We start from the raw sequence: 21,582 nt of genomic DNA, 5'->3' as shown, positions 1-21,582 counted from the left end.
TCTAACTATGTCTAGAATCATATTTTTAATATTTACATAGTGGCCAACTCTGCTGGATTTTCCAGTAGACTACTGGATGTTGCCAGTTCCCCCTGGTTTACTGGTTCAATTAAAATTCTCCTGGTTTTTGTACATTTTAAAAAATTGCTTAAAATTGAGTAAGTTTCCTTAAAAAATCCCTATTGAAATCGAATTTTTGTACAGATTATTGCTTGAAATATTTAAATAAGTATTATTAATGCATAATTAAGCAAACCTGATTGATAGAAATCAGTTCAAAACTTTTTTTGTTCTAAAATGTTCAGTTTATTTTTATTCAGAACTCTCTTTTTAAGCTAATTAAAAAATTTTTTTTAGCTATCTTTGATGAATTAAATGCCTATTAATATTCAAAACTATGAGTATCATATTACATAACATTTCAAGTTTATTTAATGCCAATCATAACTGGAAAATATTGCAGTTTTTCTATTTTGATGACCATAAAAAATTCCTTATGTGTAAAATATTTAGTACATTACAAAAATTATCGTGAAATTTATATTATTTCGTAAAATCTGCTGGATTTTTTTCCTATCCTTTTTTAATTCTATATGTATGCTGCATTGTTCCCGAAAATAATCTTTCTGCATCTGTTGCGCAGTTTTATTATTATATATGCATGTTAAGTGTGTGATGAATATTGCCTTATACTCTAAAAGAGAAGAATTTTTTAGTTCTAGAATAAATAAGATTGATTCTAATTTTCATAAAATCAAAAAATATCTGAAAAATTATATTTTAATAAAACAAACCTCGTTTATTAATTGCTTGAACGGCATATTATTATTCTCAGCTTTAAAAAATCATGTTTTAAATTAGGTTTTATTGTCTAAAAATGTGTGGATTAAAACTTTTTTTCAAAAGTTAGTCATTTTTACAGTTGTGTTAGTTAAAATATTTTCCAAATACATATTAAATAATTAAACAAAATTAAATACAACTTAATATTTTTCTTCAGTTCTTTATGAAATATTGGAAATTTTAAAAAATGCTACATTATCAACCAAGAGCTTTGAATGTGCTGCCTTTGATAATTATAGAAAAGAATACTGATATTAAATTTATTAAAAAAAAAATTATTTTTAAAAAATGTGCTTTTATTGCATTTTTATATGTAAGTATGAATTGTACAACTACCATTACTATATAAATGAAGCTAATTTACGATAACCCAATAAAACCGTTGTAACAATTTGTTAAATTTTTCCAGACTGTGGTCACCCTGTGAGATTGCATTATCTATTATGGTGACCTTAAAAGCCATTTAAATTTTATTTTCACAAAGAAAATAAAGAGCAAATTGATGTGAAAGTTATGAGCTAAATCACTAAAAGAAGCTTAAGATATTTTTCTGAAATATTGACATTTAGTATTTTTCATTACATTTTAGGGGATTTTAATTTTTTCACATCTCTTACTGCTGTTTGGTTTCAAATGTGGCAACACATTTTATCGACTCAGAGAAAGAGAAATTGAATATTCAAAATTTTTGAACTGGTTAATAGTTAATCATTTTAAAAAGAAATTGGCTATCACTTGCCCATCTTTTACAACCATTGATGCACTTGTTAAATTTTTGTGGCTTTGTCATTGTTTATTTGTATACAAAATAATAGAATGGGTAGTACATAAAAGAACCTGTATAGAAAAAAAATAAAGATAACTACACAAAGAAAAATCATGTTTATAAGACATATATGACAAAACTTTGAGTAAAAAAATTTTTTTTTAAATTTATTTTAGATGTTGTGAAAAAATTTTTTTAAAACAGTCTGGATAAAATTTATTATTTGTGTTAAACTTAAAATAAATGTTTTTAACCTTAAATGTTAATGCTATGATTTTTTTTTTTCAGGAAGAAAAAACAGTCCAGGTAAGCTTTCCTATTTTGGAAGGGAATTCCACGACACAAATGTCTAAAGAAACACAAGTCTCTATGTTTGTAGAAAATTATAATTCTCATACACTCATTCAAGAAGAAAAAATAGATAATAGTGGATGTAAGAAAATGAATGAAAATAAGTCAGAAAATGGTATCTTTCTAATAGATTTTCATTATTATCAGTCATTCTTTCTGTTCTATTGTTATAAGTCAATAAAAAAATTTTTATTATAAGTAGAAACTGAATCGCTATAGCGTAATTTTATTTTACAATGTATTTTCTGTTTAACATATTCTACTAAAAATGCATATCCCATAATAAGTGCTAATTTGGTACTTGATTCATCTTTAGAACCATCTTGATAATAAATTTGTTTTTCTTTACCGGCATTTTGCTTTTATAACTTTAAAGCACTATATTTCGATTTTTTTTTCAATAAAATAATTAAATTTAGTTCAGAATTTTTGAATTAAATTTTTTTTAAATAAAAATTCTATTAATCAATATCTGTTATAACTATGTTTCTCTTGAGTATCTTGGTTCCACAGAGGACTGATCGTAAAGACTAGGTTCCCAGTAGAACACCGAAGTCAAAGTCTAAGCTGCCATCAGTAAGCGGGTGGGTAACCACCATGATCAGCCTGCGTAGAGTCCTAGGGTGCGCAGTATTCGTCCTCGTTAAAATGTTTTACCGTAAAGTGCTCGACTTCCCACGTAGATCGTCAGGCTACCAAAGCAGGGGAGCCATTCCCTCTTCTGAGGAAATTGCGATGGCATGTCTTTCAATAATCCTCAGTTCCAATAGCCTATTGTGCAGCTCTAGTGTGACGTAAATATAGTACCTACTTATCAACTTGAGTATCTTGTTTTTCTTTTCTCAACTTTTATGTGAAATTTTCCCAACTAGTATGTGCTGATTATAATTTATTGTTTTCATATTTTAAAATACATAAAAATAAGTTACATAACATAGTACATAAGACAATCAAAAAGAAGTTTTACAGAGTGTGACATTAAAATTTGTGCTGGAAATTATGGTGATATTAAATAATTGAGCTTTCTTGATTATTTTGGGCAAATTTTCAAATGGCAGTACCTACTTTTTCTTGACAAAATCCACACCACAACCTTCATCCTCACCAAAAAAAAACTTAAAGTTAAAACAATACTTTAAACAACAACAGTGACTTTCTCAAATAGTAAGGAAAAGAGAAAATGCATCATGCTTATCCTTGTACCTCCTTATTAAAATTTAAGAGTATCTTTAATTATATTTTCATGGGTGTATAGTGATGCTGTATTGATTGTGTTCAATAACTAATAGGATTTCTAACTAGAACTTTAATTTTATTTTAGATTTTTAGAAATGACATAATAGCATAACTGTTTCATTACTAATGTTCTTTTAAACTTTCAGAATCTTTAAATTGTAGCCTTGAGCAACAATTAGCTGCTGTAACTTCAAAAGTCGAAAATTTGATGAATGTTTTCAACAACCATGTTATGAAGAGTGAATCATTTGCCGAAAATAAACCTCTAAATAACTCCAGGTAGTGCATTGATTTGTATTTCAAAATCTTTTTATGATTTTTATTTATTTTTATTTTTAACCATATATTATCTTCCTGTTTTTCGAGTTTAATCAAAGAATTCTAATTTACTAATTTATCTTCCAAATTTATAGTAATTTGCTATTTAGGATTACCTTTTTAAATTGTATTCATTAGATATTTATTCTTAACATTTTTTTTGTATTTTTTAACTAGTATTAATCTGAAACTCAATTAAAAAAATAATATTGTAGTTGCTTATCAAGAAGCATATAAAGTGCAGTGGAGACTATTCACTGTGTTCAAACAAGAAATTTCCTTCCCTCTCATCAGACTTGATTATTTTATCTTGAACATTTGTTATGGTAAAACAATCCTAGCAATTTGTTCCATTAAACTCTTAATTCAATCCTTTACTTGTATCAGGCTTTATGCCAAGCTCAAAATAGGTTGTTCATATTAAATTTTATTATAAGAAATAGTAATTTTTTATTTTTAACTCAGTGAATATGGTATCTTTGCGGCTAAATTTCAAGAGATTTGTGTTATAAGGAGAAAAACAAATTGTCTTTATTTCTATTAATTTAACAACAATAAAATAATGTCAATTACAAATTATGCATTGCCTTTCTATCTCTATGTTACTTTAACAAAATATTAAATTAGCACTCACAATTCACCTTTATATAGAATCGATCAAATCTTTTCTAAAAGGAAAGTTAAATGATAAATGACTAGTTCCAATTTATTGATTGTTTTGTCTGCTGTGACAAAATTGTACTAATTTCTTTCATATAGACTTTTTCAAATGTATGTTTACATGCTTAAATTGTGTTTATATTTTTGTGGTTAAGAAAGTTTCAATGATTTTACTTTCATTACCAGTTTTAATAGAAATTATAAAAAATTTATGCTCTAAAATTATGAGATAAACAAATCATTAAAAAAGAATTATAGGACAAGCTCTACATAAAAATTAGTGTAATTTTTTTATGAATAAAACGTTTGGTATTTTAACCTTTCGAATAATAATTTTCCATTTCTTAAGATGCTTTGCCCAAAACTTTTTTTTTTATTATTATTTGGGAAAAAATCGATGTTTAACTTATGGTTTTAAAAGAAATGAAAAACAACTTTTTTCTCTTTAATACAGCTCACGTTTTTAAAAGATGTAAAACAAGAGGGATTAGTTTGGCACCCCTCATTTCCTATATAAATACTTATTTAATCATTCATGTGTTAGCCTTTTAGAAACGTGTCTGTCGAATCTTATATCTAGAATGACAAGGGGGGCCAGAGTTGCCTCTTAGGTATTTTGGTAAGCATCCCATAACCCTAGATAGTTATGGGTGTAAGATACCCTTTGGTACCCCAATTTCATTAAAAAAATATATATATTTCAACACATTTTAGAGATTTTGAATGCCTAATTAATCTATAAACCAAAAATCTGGGATGGGCTAAACTGGCCCTTTCAGTTTTTCAAGGTATACAGCAATGTTCAGCTTTTTAGTGCTAAAAAGTGACAGGGCTTGAATTGATAGACTTTCAGCCACTTTAATCTCTCATTACACATTATGAAGGAATATGCTTTAATTCAGATTTCAGTTTTTAAAACTACTTTACGTGGAATTTGGATTTGAAAATTAGTCTAATCTTACTCCTCTATCCTGTACTTGCGACATTTAATTTTAAATTATGCGATTAATGTGGCAGTTTGTAACAAATTTTAATGAAGGCTTAATTTTTTTCAGCAACAACGAACGACCCATTCACACCAGAGATGTGTCTTTACAGTTCAGTCCTTATTTGATCAACAGAAGTGTGCATACGTCTCCCATTCGAACGTTGGAAAAAGCTAACCAGTGCACCAATTATCTCGAATCAAACCAAACAAAGAAACAGTTCCTCAGTGTTTCTACTCAGGCAGCAGCAGCAGCATCTCAATCTGAGGCTGAAATTAAGAAAAGTGCAACTGTTGCCACACAGTCAGACTGTGCTGTTACTATAGATAATTGGATGCAAACTTTAGAAGTACCTGAACATTCCAATAACAGCTCTGTATCAGTAACTCCTGTCAGTGATAGTCCTTTTCTCGATGACATCCTTTCGGAAGGAGAAATTCCATTTCATTTGAAATTCTTGTCGTTTCATGGTATGTATTTAAATTCATTTGTGTTGATGTTTTGTATTATTTGTAAGATATGTTATACAGTGCGCATATTACAGCTTTATTTAAAAGAAGATAATGAATGATTTGTACACATGAATTTTTTTTTGTACTTGTAGATCGTGCTGCTAATCTAAATTCTACTGTTGCTGAATCTAGTGAGGTTAGTTATTTTGTTTTTTCTCTTATATTTGTTCTTTTTTCGTAACTTGTAAATGTATACATTATTTTACTTGTTTTCATAAAAATTTTAACTCATTCTATGATGTTTAATATTAATCTACAATTTGGAATAAGATTGTTTTCAAATGCTATTTATGTATATTCTTCTAGTCATATACAAACCAAGCTTTAATCTCGAATTCTATAGAAGAATTCTTTGAACTTAACAAGCGTTCTTTAATGTTATGGTGTAAAAATACATATGATTTATGAACATAAAGATTTAAAGATTTAGATTAAAAAGATTTTGTTTTGTTTGAACTATTGAAGACAAAGTTGCATTTGCTAATAATATTTTATAGAATACTAGTCTTAAGCATGAAAATATTAGAAAGCTATAAAAGATTGATGGATTTAGTTTAGTTAACTAGGGTATTTTTTCTCCTAAAATTTCAAAATACTTTTTATCAATCAATATAGCCATCCGTTGGTAAACTTTGTAACTAATTGTGAAACTTGGTGAGAATAAATTATCTGGTTAATTAAATACAACAAACTGTACATATCTATCGTTTCCTGTTTTTCTTCAATTTATCCTTAAAATCGGCAGTCATTAATAAGCTGTCTGGTATTACAAAATTAGTTTAAAAAACACTTGAAAAAAATTAAGCCAGGAATTTAGATCTAACTTATCAACTGCATAGTGAAAGCTGTCTAAACATTTGTGGATAATTGGTGTTGAAAAAATATTTTCAATGGTCTTATGATGTATTTTTAAGAATGACTCTAAGAACATGTACTATACATTTACTGATTATTCAAAATATTTTTTATAAGTTAGATAATCAGCTGTACTTTTTTTTTTATACACTAATGCTATTATAGTGTTTGTTCACTTCAATCAGAACAAACAATTTAATAAAGACATTTTGAAGGTTCCATCAAAAAATATTGTTTTCTTATTTAATATCAGTTTTAAATTATTTGGGGTATTAAAAAAACATAGGAATATCCTAAAACATTTATCTTTGTATATTACACTATAACAGTTTAATTTCTTAGAAAAAATTACTATTGTTATAGAACCTTATTGCAATTCTTATTAACTTTTATTTGTTTACTCATAATGATGTTGCATCTTAGTTATGGTAAATACAAATTGTGCCATAACATTAAATAATCGAAACAGTTACAAGAGCTTTGAACTCGTTAAAATTCTTTTGGGAAAATTACACACATTACTAAAGTGCCCTGTGTTATCCTCAGTAATTTTTTTCAAAGCAAGGAATTAAGAACAGCATTCTAACATTGAATGTTAAATTAATATTTAAGAAGAAAAAAGACATATTTTAAAAAATTTTCACTTTATCTTTTAGTGTCAATCCTATAATGAATTTCAAATAAAGAATTTTGTTTATTTCTTTATTGCTACCAAGGGACATTTTTAACTATCATTGTTTCCCGTGCAACATTTTTATGGATATTGCAGCTAATTATTTCATTTATAGATCACTTTTTAATGCTATACTTTAGGCTTAATTATTACACTAACATATTGACATCACACATGTGTCATACGCTTCAGGATGTTCGAGTGTGATTTATGTTTGAATAAATAATTCTTTTTATACTGCCTTTAATATTTTTTTAACTAAGTTAAATCATGTTTTAAAAATCTCATAGTTTTTTAGTGTTTCATAGTTCTGAATGTTTTTTAACAATTAATTTGCTTGGTTGATAAATATTTTTGTCAATATAATAATAAGCATCTTTTTCTCTATGACTTTTTATTAAAACTTTTCCTTAGTATTGTTCCCAGATAGGTTGAATTATTTTAAATACTTAAGGAGCTATGGTGGCTCAAGGGATAGAGCACTTGCTTACTGATGAGGTGACCCGGGTTCGATCCAAGCAATAGCTGGTCGATTTGAATTCCGCACCCAACTCGCACAGACCGCTGGTGTGAAATATCAGTGGTAGACGGATCATTGGTTAGAATCCCCTTGCCGTCAGGCTGACCGCGGGCGGTTTTCATGGTTTTCCTCTCCATGTAACGCAAATGCGAGTTAGTTCCATCAAAATGTCCTTCATGAAGCCAAAATATCTCCTAATGCTTGATCCTGGAGTTCCCTTGTCTTCTGGATTGGGTTCAAAATTACAAGGCTACGGCATTGAACATTGGTAGCCGTAAACTGAAAATTGGGTCGGCTGTTTAACGACGGTTACAGAAATAAAATTTAAACAAAAATTCTGTTTGTTGTTGTTAAAAAGAAATATCTAATCAAGTTAATAAGATTTTTGTTTTCCTAAGTCCTTTCTTTTGGAGTTTACTCTGTGGGGATTCGTAGCACTTGCATTCCATAACCGGTAAGGATTGAAGTCCACCCAACTTGTCTTGGATGCAAGGATGGACAGTGCGTTGCTGGTCATTGGCTATCCTCATAACCTTGGTCACAGAAATGTAAAGACTCAATATCTTTTTTTTTTTTTTTTTTTTTCTCCAATGGCAGGCACTGAATTTGTATCTTTGCCTATACTATGCCAGAATAGTTGCTCATTTCGCGTTACCCAGTGGGCACCTGTGAACCAAAGTCACGGAGGCGAGCAACGTTGCCCACGCCACACTGCCACAAACCCGTTTATAGGGTGGGCCACATTCACACATCATACACACACACAACAGAGGACAGCACAAAGAGAGAGAGAAACATCCATGCCCAGAGCGGGATTCGAACCCGCAGCCTATGGCTTCGCAGTCAGGCACGCTAACCGCTCGGCCACCTGGCCGGCTGCCTCAATATCTATTACCCTGTTACCCACAATGGGTATTTGTGAGAATGTTTAATTTTTTTTTAACATACTATTGACTGATTTATGAAATGTGCTGTTATGTTTTTAAAGTGGAATAAGTCCATTTGGAAAGTGGTAATAAGTTTGAGTCTTTTAACTTTTTAGGATTAGTGTTTGAATGTATTTAAAAACTTCAGTAAAGGTTTCAGTCGGGGTTGTTTCAATCGGGTGTTGTTTCGGGTGTAAAGGTTTCAATCAGGTGTTGTTTTTAATACAATAATTTAATGAAACATCAAAATGTAACAATAGTTATTAAAATTATAAAATAAACTATAAACTTCTTATGTTAGTATTTTTACCGAAGTAATATTTGTTGAAATTATGTTAATAGGATTACTAGATTTGACGTTATTTTAGATTCTTATTTTGCTTTAAAAAAAATGCTTAATTGATAAACTATTTGTATTGGATTATTAGCATCACTTATATTGCTAATGTTTCTTATATTCTAATAGTACTTTTTTGTATTTTAAGGTTATATCTAAAATGTGTTGTTATTTCAGGAAAAAGACTATTCTCTTAGTGAAGGTGAAATTCATCCCCAATATCTTCAATCATCTTATAATTTTCCAGTTTCAACTGATCATTTCAACAAAGGTAAATTTCACTGTGTTTTTATTTTTGTACATATTTTATGGTAAAAAGATCACATTTAAACAAATTTGAACAGTCTTATGAAATTCATAAAGCTGCATCTAAATATTTAGTTGCTCCCACAATACATTATAAAAAATTATTCAGAGATGTTTAATGAAATAAAGAATTACCTTGAATAACTTTTTTTAATCAAATTCTCATGTACTTCAAGGCTAATTTTATTTTTCCATGGTTAGACTTCATGTATGCTAATTAACAAGTGATTTATGAAATTATTTTATTATTATTAATTGAATTATGAAATAAGTCAGAAACACTTTCTCTGAATAAGCTAGGGGTGCACAACCTTTTTCAGTGAAGGGCCACATGCACAGCAGATTGACCAATGAAGGGCCGCATGCCAAAGTGTTTAGACCGACATATTGAAAGCAATTGTTGGTGGTGATTGCTATATAAACATCATTGTTTATATAACACTAAATTCTTTTTGTCGGTTAACCTTGTAATCTCTTTGCAGAAAATACAATACTTTAAAACGTTTAAAATTAGAAAATGCAAAACTGATTACTTAAGAAGGAAAACAGAATTCGAAAATCAGAATCAATTTATCGGAAAAAATTTAGATAAATTGAAATAATTAAAAAACTATGGAAAAATTGAAATTTTTTTTATCACATTACAAAATACAAAAGTCCATTTAAACATAAATCTTAACGTTAATTTTTTTTTCATAGAATTAAATTTCAAATAAATAAATATTCTAGTCATTAATATAAATTCAAATTAAATACTTTGATTTAAAGAAAGTTTATAGGGTTAAAAATTATTAAAACTAAAACTAAACCCCTTAAGTGGAAAATAAGACTTAGCATTTATTAAAGAATGTACTTTATCTTTCAGACATTTTTATTTTAAATTAATAATAAGAGGCTAAGAGAGGGAAGAAAAAGAAAGAAGAAAACACATTAAATTTTAAGGAACTATTTTCCTTAATAATAAAAAACTATTAAGATACTTGTTTACAACTTTTTATGACGAATATATTTTTAACATGACACTTATTATTTACAATTAATACACAATCAATTAAGAATCAATAAAATTTACATTACTTTTCGAAACTTAACTTAAATAAATTTTTTATACAAATAAAATTTAATGATATACAAATCATTTCCCAGCATATAATCATAAATGATATAAAATGCTCCAAGAAGATAGAAAATGGTTTAAAAAATGTCTTAATGGTTACACTGTAATTTGCAAAGTTTTTGAATATTGGGATAATTTTATATACTTGATCATGTGATATTTTTTGAGCCATTAAATGAAAATGTAATGATTGTATTTAAAGACTACTCTGTAATTTTGAACAGGCCAAATTCATTCTGGAAAACAGTCTTTCGACAAAAGCTGTTGTTGTGGGTAGTATTTAAACTTAGAGCAAATAACATAATCAGTTTTGGAATTTGTCCTAGATGGTGTTCTTCCTTTCTGGGTTTTTAAATCGCGGAAATACAAATAGCGATGTGTTATTTTTTAATTGCTTGAATACGAATTGCTATGTGTTATTTTTTAATTGCTTGAATACGAATTGCTATGTGTTATTTTTTAATTGCTTGAATACGAATTGCCATGTGTGATTTTTAAATTGCGTAAATAATAAACTCGATGCTTGTTTTTCAAATCGCGTGAATACGAATCGCGTGGCTTTTAAATTGCGAAAGGACTACTCACAACTCTTGATTTTTAAAATACATGAATATGAATCGCGATATATGGTTTTTAAAACGCGTGCGAGAAAAGTAGCAACGGATGATATTTTAAACACCAGAATACGAATCGCGATATGTGATTTTAAATCCCGTAAATACGAAATGCGATGGATTATTTTTAAATCTCGTTAATGTTAATACGAAATGCGATGCGCAATTTTCAGATAGCGTAAATACAAATTACGATGTATGACTTTTAAATTACATGTAACAACAAAAAGAATAGGTTCGATGTGTGTTGTTAAACTTGCACGTGTTCATGGGACTTAAGAATTATGCCGTTTTTTGAATTATTTATTTATTTATTTTTTTGCAAAACGGACCGCGTTTAAACACGTCTCATTTTTTTTCCTGGGAAGGTTTTGATTTGGCTAAGATACGTAATTACTTTTCAAGTTACGAAAAAAAATTAAAGCTGAATCGAATTTCACGAATTGTAATATTGTGTGAAAATATCAGGTATATTCTAAATCACAAATAACAATGCAGCAATAACGGGAAAGAAGAAAAAACACTTTCGAAAAACCTCTTAAAAAATTAGTGTTAGAATCGGTACAACGCAAATGATAAAATCGGCACAAACAAAGCACGTAAAAAATAATTATTTTAATGCGCAATTCAAAACTCGCTTGCTGTCAAAGTATTAAAAATATCATAATCTTTTTAAATCACGGGGAAAACGTAATAACTACTAAAACAATAACCAAAATACTTTAATATTTTAGATGAAATTGGAGTAAATAAAGTCCATCAAAATTTTATGTAATTTAAATGCGAGATTTGAAATTAAAATGTCGCAATAGCGTATAAAAAATATCGGTACTTTCAAAACCTTGTAGAAATGTGTAGCAATAATTTCTAAAATAACGATTGTAAAATAATTTGATTCGCGATAAAATCGTTACAAATAAGCCATGTCAAAAAATGGTTATCTAAATGAGCGATTCTTTACTCGCGATTCGTAATAATATCATGCTAATATATCGAAGTTTTAAAAACCGGGCGGAAATGTGCAGCAATAATTGTTGAAGAAAGGATCTAAAGTCATTTAGATTTTCCATGAAGTTTGCACAAATAAAGCATTTCATAACTTTCAAAAATCGCTATTTCAGAAACTACTTGAAAATGGGTAGCAATAACTACCGAAAAGTCATTGGAATCGGCACATACGAAAAGCGTCAAAAGTGGTAATTAAAATTCGTAAATCGTAATAATGATGTATTAAAAATATTGGGATTTTTAAAACTATGCTGAAATCCGTAACGTTAACCATCAAAAAACTACATTGATTGAGATTGGGTGCGTCAAAAACTTAAAACTGTAAATTTAAATTACCGAATTTTTTTTATTATTTTTTAAAAACAAATATTAAATTTTTTTTCTTCATTTTGTTCAGATTGCGGCCGCGGGCCGCACATCGAGCGTTGGCGGGCCGCATTTGGCCCGCGGGCCGCAGGTTGAGCACCCCTAGAATAAGCCTTTCATTTCTTTAATTCTAATAATAAATCCATTCTTTTGTCAGATTTTAATTCTTCACCTTCAAAATGTGAGCAGGATTTCCACAGGTCAGGAAAACCTGGAATTGTCAAGGAAGGTTGCAATTTTGTTTTTTACAAAAATCTGTAATATTCCTATATTAAACCTTGAAAATAACCAGTCTTAAAACTGTCAGTAACAGCAGTCAGTTATTCAGATTTGAGTTAAATAATTCTAACATCTATTTCAATTATTTGTTGTAAAAATTTCACATTTTAGTCAAACTGAAATGTTCCCTTCCTCATTTAATAATACTTTTGGCACAGAAAATCTAATATTTCACATTACAAATAATAGAATCAAAGTTTTCTGCTGAAAATATGGTCTCAATTTTCATCTAAATTTACCTGGAAAAGTCAGGGAATTTTTCTTTTTCTGAAATTGAGTGGGAACCCTGTGTGATCAATGTATGCAATTTAGAAAATTGGGTCACAATGGTAGCTGAAAGTTTAGGCCCCTTAATGTTAATTTCAATTTAAGGGAAAGAGAAGAAGTTAAAGGGAATTAAAAAAAAAGTTTTACACAATATTATCAGAAAATAATTATTTCTATACAAAAAATACTTTTTAATAATTAATTTTTTACTTAATAGCAGTCTGAAAAAACATATTTTATGAAAAAACTAAAATTTTAACATTATTTGTTAATAGTTCTTTATAAATTACAATTTATTAAACCCTTTTTTTAATTTTTATAACTTACAAACTATTTGATCGAATTTTAAAATGATATAAAAATTTGTGTACCTTACAATTTGAAACTAATTTGACCATTGTTAAATAAAATTATTATTATACGGATTATGTAATTGTGTAATGAGACAGTTCCTGAAATATGGCAAAGCATGCAAAAAGACGTCCACTTAAATGATTTAATGTGCATAACAGTACAAAAATGATGTAGCATGGCATAGTGGAGTGTTTAATATGCATCACCATCCTTGACCACAATGCACTTTCATGCTGTTTATAATAGACAAGTTTTGCATAGTAAATCCCACTCCATTAAAGCAGATTTTAGCTTTGGAAGGGTTTATAATTGCTTTGTTTCTCAGACATGATCTTTAAGATTTAGGTCTGGAGATCTGGCTATTTTCCTAAATATATTTGACTTCCAAATGTTCCTTGTTCAACTTAGCCTTGTATGCATGTAATTTATTACAATGAACTGTGAACCAACAACACTTATGAACAAACTTAACTCTTAAGATTCTGTGTTATATCTCTAAAAATACAAGATGCTTCCCTGAATCTTTAGACAACAAAAGAGCCTAAATAAATTGGTACTGGAAGCATATCTATCTTAGATGCAGGTGGAGTTGGATCTTTGTTTTCTTCACTGATGAGCCCCCAATAAATTTTACAATTAGTTTACATTTGCATTACATGGAGAGGAAGACCACAAAAACCTCCAACGCTTAGCCTGACGGCAAAGGGACCCTAATCCATGATCCGTCTACCACTGAGGATATTTCACGTCAGCACTGTGGTCGGTGCAAGCTGGATGCGGATTCGTATTGAGCAGCCATTGTTGGGATTCGAACTTGGTTCACCTCATTGGAAGGTGAATGCTCTATCCCCTGAGCCATCGCGGCTCAAGGCAAAAGTATAGGAATTCACCACCTGTTTGCCTTTTCAGCATGTAGCCTACCTTAGAAACAGCCTGCCTTTTGCTGAGCCCTATGCTTCAGCAATGCCTTCATTTCTGTGGGAGAAAGCAGGTGACTACAAAAAGCTGTGGTGGTACCTATGGGGTGGAGTAAACCTAATGTGTAACATTTTAAGTTTATTTAATGTTAATCATGACAAGAAAATATCATAGTTTTTTTATTTTGATGACTGTAAAAATCCCTAAAATTCCCCATGTGTAAAATATTTTGTAAATTTTTTCCGAATGAGTAGCTAGTACCTTTGAATTGGACTGGAAGCGAGACACAGAGAAGTCAGATTGCCAAGGTGCAGTGTCATAATAAAATTTCCAGTTGTCTGCAATCTGGGACTGGTACTTCTTGGAATGTTTAATCCTTCTGCCTTAAATAATGGTCTAAATTCAAAAATTCAGTCACACTAGTTAGGTTTTCCTCAGTGCCCTTCTAGCATGAGCTTTTCTTCCCTGATCCCTACACAACCTTCAAGAAATCCTCCCTTTGTGCTGGGAAAAGATTTGGTGTTCCAGCACACATGGATGCCACTCTTCAGTCTATGTAAAATAAATTCCATCATTTAATATCTCTTTCACATTTAGACAACAAAAAATTCTTAAAAATGTAACAAATGTTTTTCTGTTAAAAATAAATTACTTTTTAAAATTATTGTGAAGTGATCAAATAATGATGTCACACTGCAATGAAAAAATTTTATAGATTAAACTTTAACATCTGATTCTATCAACTAAATCTGGTTGAATTCGCATTTTTTCCAACAGCGTTTTAAGATTATTTTTTTAAAAAGAAATTTATGAGGCTAAGACGTGAAAAATAAGTAGAGATGTGAATAACAATACACTATTAGTTGGTTGTAAAAAGATAAATGACGGAAAAATATTAAATTTTTTTTTTAGTAAAAACAATTAAATCACTGATGATCATATGTGTCATTATTATGGATCGTCAGTGAGCTATAAATTTCTGAAAATTCTGGTGAACAACGCCAGACTGTGAATTGTTCGAAAAATAAATTCAGTCTTAAATTATTTTTAGAGTGACATCCATGTCTACAAAGAATCTTCCCCGTTGGCCAGCGTTATCATAATATAAAAAATGTTTGTGTTGCAAAATTCCCAGAAAGCTTGATAACAATCCCTCCTGTAATCCATTACGGTTTGCACAAGAGAAGAAATAGACTTTACAAAAATGTTTGTCCTTACTCTCCAAACAGTTGGAAATAATTTAGCGATTCAGCTATTATAAGTTTATCTTCTTTACCGATTCCAACTAGTGTGAGCATGCTGGAATGCCTTACAATAAATTCAATAACATTACTTTCTGAACAAACCCCTGTAATTGAATCTCTTTCCAAATAAATAAACTGTACTACTTTAATATGATATACTTAATTCGACTTCTTCTTCGTCAGCACTACAGCTTAGTGCAGGCCAAGGCTTTCTCAATTAGCTGCCTCCAGGCAGGATGACTTTGAGCTAGATTTTTCCACCTCTTTATTCCCAACAATTTTAAGTCCTTCTCAATACTGTCCAACCATCTTGTAGCTGGTCACGTAATTAAACACCTTTATAAAAAAAATTACTTTTACATGAGATTACTCTTTTTCCAGGAGCCCATTCTTTTACAACTCTAAGTCAGCTCAAGTCACCAACTGAGAAGACTTTGAATTTTGTCGACAGTTCTACGAGTGAAGCGTCTTTATCTCGCCTAGGTCAAAATGCAAGACAAATAAACTTTTCCACTCCAATTTGGAACCCTGAAAACTCACCCCAGCTTCATTCTTCGGGAGAAATTCCATCTCATTGCTTCTCCTCAAGCAAAAGAAGCTTCCATGATGTCAGGCAAATGGAAAAACCCTTTGATGGTATGAAAAAAGCAGGCATTAGTGTAAAAGATTCAAATAATTATTATCATTATAGAACTGCTTATCAGATGCCTGATAAAAATATATCTCCCTCTAACTTAAGTTCATTATCAAGTCTTGATAACTCAAATTGAATACGTAAATCTGTGATGTTCTTCGTCTTCAAATGGATTTCAAGTTCTCAGCGACTCGTATGGTGAAGTTCTCAGCGACTCGTATGGTATCAAAGCAACTTGGCACCCCTGAAAAGAACTCAAATAGTTGGCTCATTAAAACTGTTTATCGGATGATTGATAAAATAATTTCACATCCTAACTAAATTGTCAATTCAAACCCCTAAATTAATGTGTACACTTGTTTGTTATATGTATTCTTCTTTTATACATTTTATAAAGCTTTTTTTACCTATCATTTTTGTTTTCTGTTTGATTACAAAATCAGCTCAATCAGTTTTCAGATATTTTAAATAAATACAAAAAAAGTATAAAAAAAAAACGTCTTTCATTCAGGCATTTAAAAGAATCTAAGGTTATTTTAGAATAGCTTTTTCAATCTAAAAAACTTTTTTTTTGCAAGTAAATCAAGGTGGAGTAGTACATTCCTATATAACTGAAAAGAGTAGGCGAGGAAAGGGTCAAAGGCATGGAACCGGTTTTCTCCCCAGATGGCGTATTTGACCGTTATGATCACGAATAGGAATGTACTACAATATTTTTCCTTTTTTTAATATTTTTACATTTAATTGTTAAAGATATTTTTTAAAGTTTCCATGACACTTTCTTTTGGAACCATGTTTAATGTAGTTTTCAGTTCCATATAGTCTCCTAACTAAAAAGATTTCAATATAGCTGAAAATCAAAACAAAAACTAACGAATTTCCTTCTATGACTCGCCACACGCTAATGGTGAAAGCATGCGAAGTGTTGCCATAGGTAGAGAGTTCTGCTCTACGCCACCTGTAGCCCATTTCGATCGCCAATTTTAAAAATTAAGCATCGAAAATGACGACTGCATGTCAAATTTATATTAGCTCTAATATTAGATAGTATTCAGAATTCTAGCACGGCAGTATAATATTGCTTCTTTCTAATGTTAGATAATGTCACTTTGCTACCTGGGAAGCTACGTCAATTTTGAACCTTGGAAGATTATATGTTAATGTGTAAAAATCTGATTATTAGGACAAAAGTCCTTCATTGTACAGCATTTTTTATTTTGTACAATGTAAACTGCCACAACAGCCTGTTGTAACAGGGTTCCCACTGCTCAGGGAAAGTTGCAATTTTTTTGCAAAAACCTGGAAAATTCCTTCATTATTGTAGATGGAAAAAAACCAGTCTTAAAATTGTCAGTAACAGTACTCAATTATTGAGATTCAAGTTGAATAATTTTAACATCTATTACAATTATTTATTGTAAAAAAATTTCATTTTAGACAAACTGAAATGCTTCCTTCCTCATATAATGATATTTAATTTACATAGAAAATCTAATACTTGGCATTACAAATAAAAGAATCAAAATTTTTTAATGAAAAATTCCGTAGTATAGATAAAATATGGTATTAAGTTTCAGTGAAATTTACCTGATATACCTGGAAAAGTCAGGGAATTTTTTTTCTGAAATTGAGTGGAAACCCTGTTGTAAGCAAGGGGTACTGGAGCTTGAAGGTCCATAATGTCATGGCCTACGGCATGATTGTGAGAATATGCTTTTTTTTTATTGGCTATCGAAATGGACTATAGGTGGCATAGAGCAGAAGTCTCTACCTATGACAACACTTCACATTCTTTCACCATTAGCGTGTGGCGAGTCATAGGAGAAGGAAGTATGTTAGTTTCTGTCTTGATATTCAAATAGATTAAAAACTTCTAAGTTAGGAAACTATATGGAATTGAAAACTACATTGAACATAGTTCTAAAAAAAAGCGTTGTTGAAATTTAAAAAAAATATTTGTGAGAATTAAATAAGGAAAATATTTCAAAAGCTGAAAATATCGTAGTTCATTCCTACAGAACTGAGGAGAGAAACCGATCCCCCCACCTCCCAAATTGCGTATTCGAGTGTTGCGATCGCGAATACTGTGTACAAAGAATCATCCTGACTTATTTGTTCGGATCTTCACGTAGTAATAGTAGTTTATTTATGTCGAGCTGCACAATGGCCATTGGCGTCGGTCTGGGAAACATCCCTGAGGATGATCCGAAAACCTGATATCACAATTTTGCTCTTAGACCTATGCTCCCCTGCATCGGTAGCCCGACAACCTGCCTCAAATATGCTAATTAATTAGTGCAGACGATATATTAAGTTACGAAATCAAACACAAAAAAACATACCTTCTCTTCGATGGCCTTAGATTTCTGGCCCTTTAAATATTGGGGGTAACTACACTCTGAGAAATATGATCCCTATGAATGGTTTTTTATTTTATTTCATAACCGTTGTTGAACAGTCGACCCAATTCTGGATTTACGACTATCAATGTTCAACTCTGTATCCTTGTAATTTTGATCCCAATCCAGAAGACAAGATCAGTACTCCCAGAGATATTGATTTGTTATGGGATCATGGAGGAATTCGTGACCCAACAGATTTAACGTGCATCAATCACCATTTACTACAAGGGGAGTCTTCGGCAAGTGGGGATCGAACCCACGATCTCTTCGACATGGGCCCAGTGCCCTACCAACCAGTCTATCTTTTTTTTTTTTACACAATTATAAGATTCGTTTATCCAAAGATAATTGCATAAAAAGTTTTTGTAAAAAAATAATTTATTACGTTTTACTATTTTGTTTAATAATAGTCGGAAGAAAATTTATTATAAATTTTTAAGTCATTTTAAAGAAAGTAATTTTATAAGGCGAAATTTGAACGAATAGGTCCTGAGAACTTAAGTCTTAAAGAAGTCGTATATTAAATTCTACAGAAATAATTAGTCTGTAGGTTCGGACAATTAATGCAATAAAAATGCAGTAGAATTAATATTAATAAAGTATTAAATTATAATTAAGTAAATTATAATAGCAATAAAGTATTAAACAATAGTTTATCAGGAAGTTTTCATGATACTAAAACACATTTTCCCAGAATTCAAACTCTATATTTATTTAAATTTTCATACATACTATAGCACTTGATGGTCTAATACAGAAGTATTGCCTTCAATTTCATAGAATGTTCAATTCTTAAAATGTTTAATGATTTTCCTACTTCGGCTCGCAGCGTTTCTTAATGCTCGTTGCCATTTTTTTATCAATAAAATCGGAACTGAACATGAATAGTTAAACTCAAATACACTAATAACCTTCTAAAACTCAGTAGAATATTTAAACGGGTGAAGTAGTATCAGAGTTATCAAGATCTCTTGGATATTCATCACACATACAGATTTTATTTTCATCGCTGTCAACTTCGTAAGTCTTGAATTGAGACACCACTGTGATTTTTTCCAACATTTGGGCAAAATCTATGTCGTTCATAACCCTTTGGAATCTAGTCAAGAAGAACCAATCAGAGTACGACAGTCTGCTGCACAGAGATTTCAGAATCGGTCTCTCCGGTAGGGGCGCATAAAAACGTGTAACATTCATTCTCACAGAAGGTATTAAAAGAACGATTCGAAACACCAATACGATTCCAGCTGAGATGGTTAAGAAAATATACCAAGCATGGACGAAGAGAAACATCAGCATATATAGTTGGTTTAAAGGCAACAGGCACGTACCACTGTATTCTTGAGCAGGTGTGAAATGTCTATAAAGTTCATGATAGGTACAGATGCCGTATTTGGGGAAATAGAACAACTGGAAGTCAGACCAGGTTTTAATTTGAAAATGTAGGAAATCGGGCACACCGGTAACATCAAAAAAGTACACCAACCACAGAGTATGCGACAATGCCATGCAATAATTAAAGATCTCGCACAAAATGTAAAAGCACGTGTACAGTTTGTGCTTACCTTGCGTAACCAGTATGTACTTGGCAAGATAGCAAAGTTCCATGCTCCGTTTCTCTCCTTTATAACATTCGATGCCTGAGGTCAAACGACATAAGTAGCCAGATTCATATGATTTCCACAACAAGTGAGGGAGGTAGAAATTAAAAGCATGCACCAGGAAGAACAAATTCACCCAAGAGTAGTATGTTTGGTACCTTCGAAAACCCCGAGTACTTGGATCCGCTGTAGGAACGTTTACATCATTAAAATATTCTCCAGGGAGGGAATAGACATTACCAGCATAGCAACCAGTTTCTATAAGGCGTTGAGAAGCAGAAATGTTGGTAACTTCACAAGCAAAAGTGTTACCAAGAAACAGTCGACAGGTTACAATTAAACAGAGAGTTACCAACAGCAGCACAGTCCATCTGTAGTGCAGGTAAAATATGAAATTGTCTGGTAGTTGTCGCTTAGGAATCAGCTTACTAAGAAATTTTGGAGACATGTTTGTCTTCGTCGGAAAAATAAATATTTTCCAAAGGTTTGTTGTTTAACAAAAATTCTTTTGGATGTATGTTTGCAAGGAATGCAATTAGTCTAGTCCAGAAATTATAAAAAAGGAAATAGGTGAGGTAGCTTCCGTGTTGTTTATCACACGAAGACGGAAGCAGGTGTATTAATGTTTCTCGCATCTTTTTATTTTACTGTCACATTTCTCTCAAACTGAAATATTAAAAAAAAAAAAATTTCATCGCATTTTCATTTCAATTGAATACTTCCTAATGATTTAGAAATAACGGTCATGCAAGACGTTGAGAAGGGAGGGAAGTAGCGTCTTTGTTCTTAATCGAAATACGATTAGAAAATAAATAAATAATAAATAAAAAAAAAAAACTAAATTATCGTGTTCAGCATAAGTAATTTAAATAAAAAGATTTTTTAAAAAACAGAGGTTTTGTAAAAGTGGGAATAATGGAGCATTTGGCTTCCTCCCCAAGCCGATAATATTTTTAAAAAAAATTACAAATTTCAGTTTTTGCTTTTATTTATTTTTAGCATTGGAAATATGAAAATCATTTTTCTATTTTTTCATATGAAATGGAAAGTAGACAGTTGTCTTCATGTCTGTAAGGGGCACAAAGAAATTTCTTATTAATCAAAATTTTAGATTTAGAAGAAAAAAAATTTCATTTAAAAATTTTTGGATAATTATTAAAATAGGTCCCCTTATACGCATAATTCCTTACTGGTAAGGGCCGTTAATGCTGTATAAATAAAATATAAAAAACAAAAGACAGTATAAAATTTGAAGAAATAAAATTTAAAATTATTTTAATTAAATTGGCGATAATTTGTGAGGCTATGTCATTCTATTTCCTAAAGAAATTGGTAGAATTTCTTTTTCCACATGAAGAAATTGGTAGTAATTCTTTTTCCACTTTCCAAAGTCTAGCGACGGTTCCGTAACAATGTCCATTGCTTATTAACTTAATTGACGATGTACAGTCGAACCCGTTTTAATGGACCCCTATTTTTCGAATTTCGC

General features: G+C 30.4%; 2 protein-coding genes across 6 annotated transcripts in view; one reads left to right on the top strand and one right to left on the bottom strand.

The window, feature by feature from the left end:
* Positions 1 to 16,503, top strand: part of LOC107455484 (uncharacterized) — a 180,828-nt gene extending 164,325 nt beyond the window's left edge. For all 5 annotated transcript variants that reach the window (XM_087166357.1, XM_087166353.1, XM_087166355.1 and 2 more), the window contains exons 14-19: positions 1,898 to 2,075; positions 3,343 to 3,475; positions 5,230 to 5,630; positions 5,765 to 5,808; positions 9,161 to 9,254; positions 15,838 to 16,503. In XM_087166357.1, coding sequence (XP_087022483.1) covers positions 1,898 to 2,075; positions 3,343 to 3,475; positions 5,230 to 5,630; positions 5,765 to 5,808; positions 9,161 to 9,254; positions 15,838 to 16,226 — 1,239 coding nt within the window. In that variant the 3' untranslated portion in view covers positions 16,227 to 16,503. The remainder of the gene's footprint in view (positions 1 to 1,897; positions 2,076 to 3,342; positions 3,476 to 5,229; positions 5,631 to 5,764; positions 5,809 to 9,160; positions 9,255 to 15,837) is intronic.
* A 2,674-nt stretch (positions 16,504 to 19,177) lies between these two features.
* LOC107455485 (innexin inx2) lies at positions 19,178 to 20,708 on the bottom strand. Its single transcript, XM_016073070.5, has one exon. It carries the CDS (start codon positions 20,539 to 20,541, stop codon positions 19,426 to 19,428), a length of 1,116 nt encoding a protein of 371 aa, XP_015928556.2. The 5' UTR covers positions 20,542 to 20,708; the 3' UTR covers positions 19,178 to 19,425.
* Between the last annotated feature and the right edge of the window lie 874 nt (positions 20,709 to 21,582).

This window comes from Parasteatoda tepidariorum, chromosome 6, assembly GCF_982258835.1.
Source record: "Parasteatoda tepidariorum strain Cologne lab strain chromosome 6, Ptep-v5.0, whole genome shotgun sequence".
Lineage (NCBI taxonomy): Eukaryota > Metazoa > Arthropoda > Arachnida > Araneae > Theridiidae > Parasteatoda > Parasteatoda tepidariorum.
Note: the sequence above shows the minus strand (reverse complement) of the source record. Positions and strands in the feature narration are given on the sequence as shown.

Coding starts and splice junctions, on each gene's coding strand:
- LOC107455485 (XM_016073070.5), bottom strand. CDS start 20,541: ATGTCTCCAAAATTTCTTAGTAAGCTGATTCCTAAGCGACAACTACCA.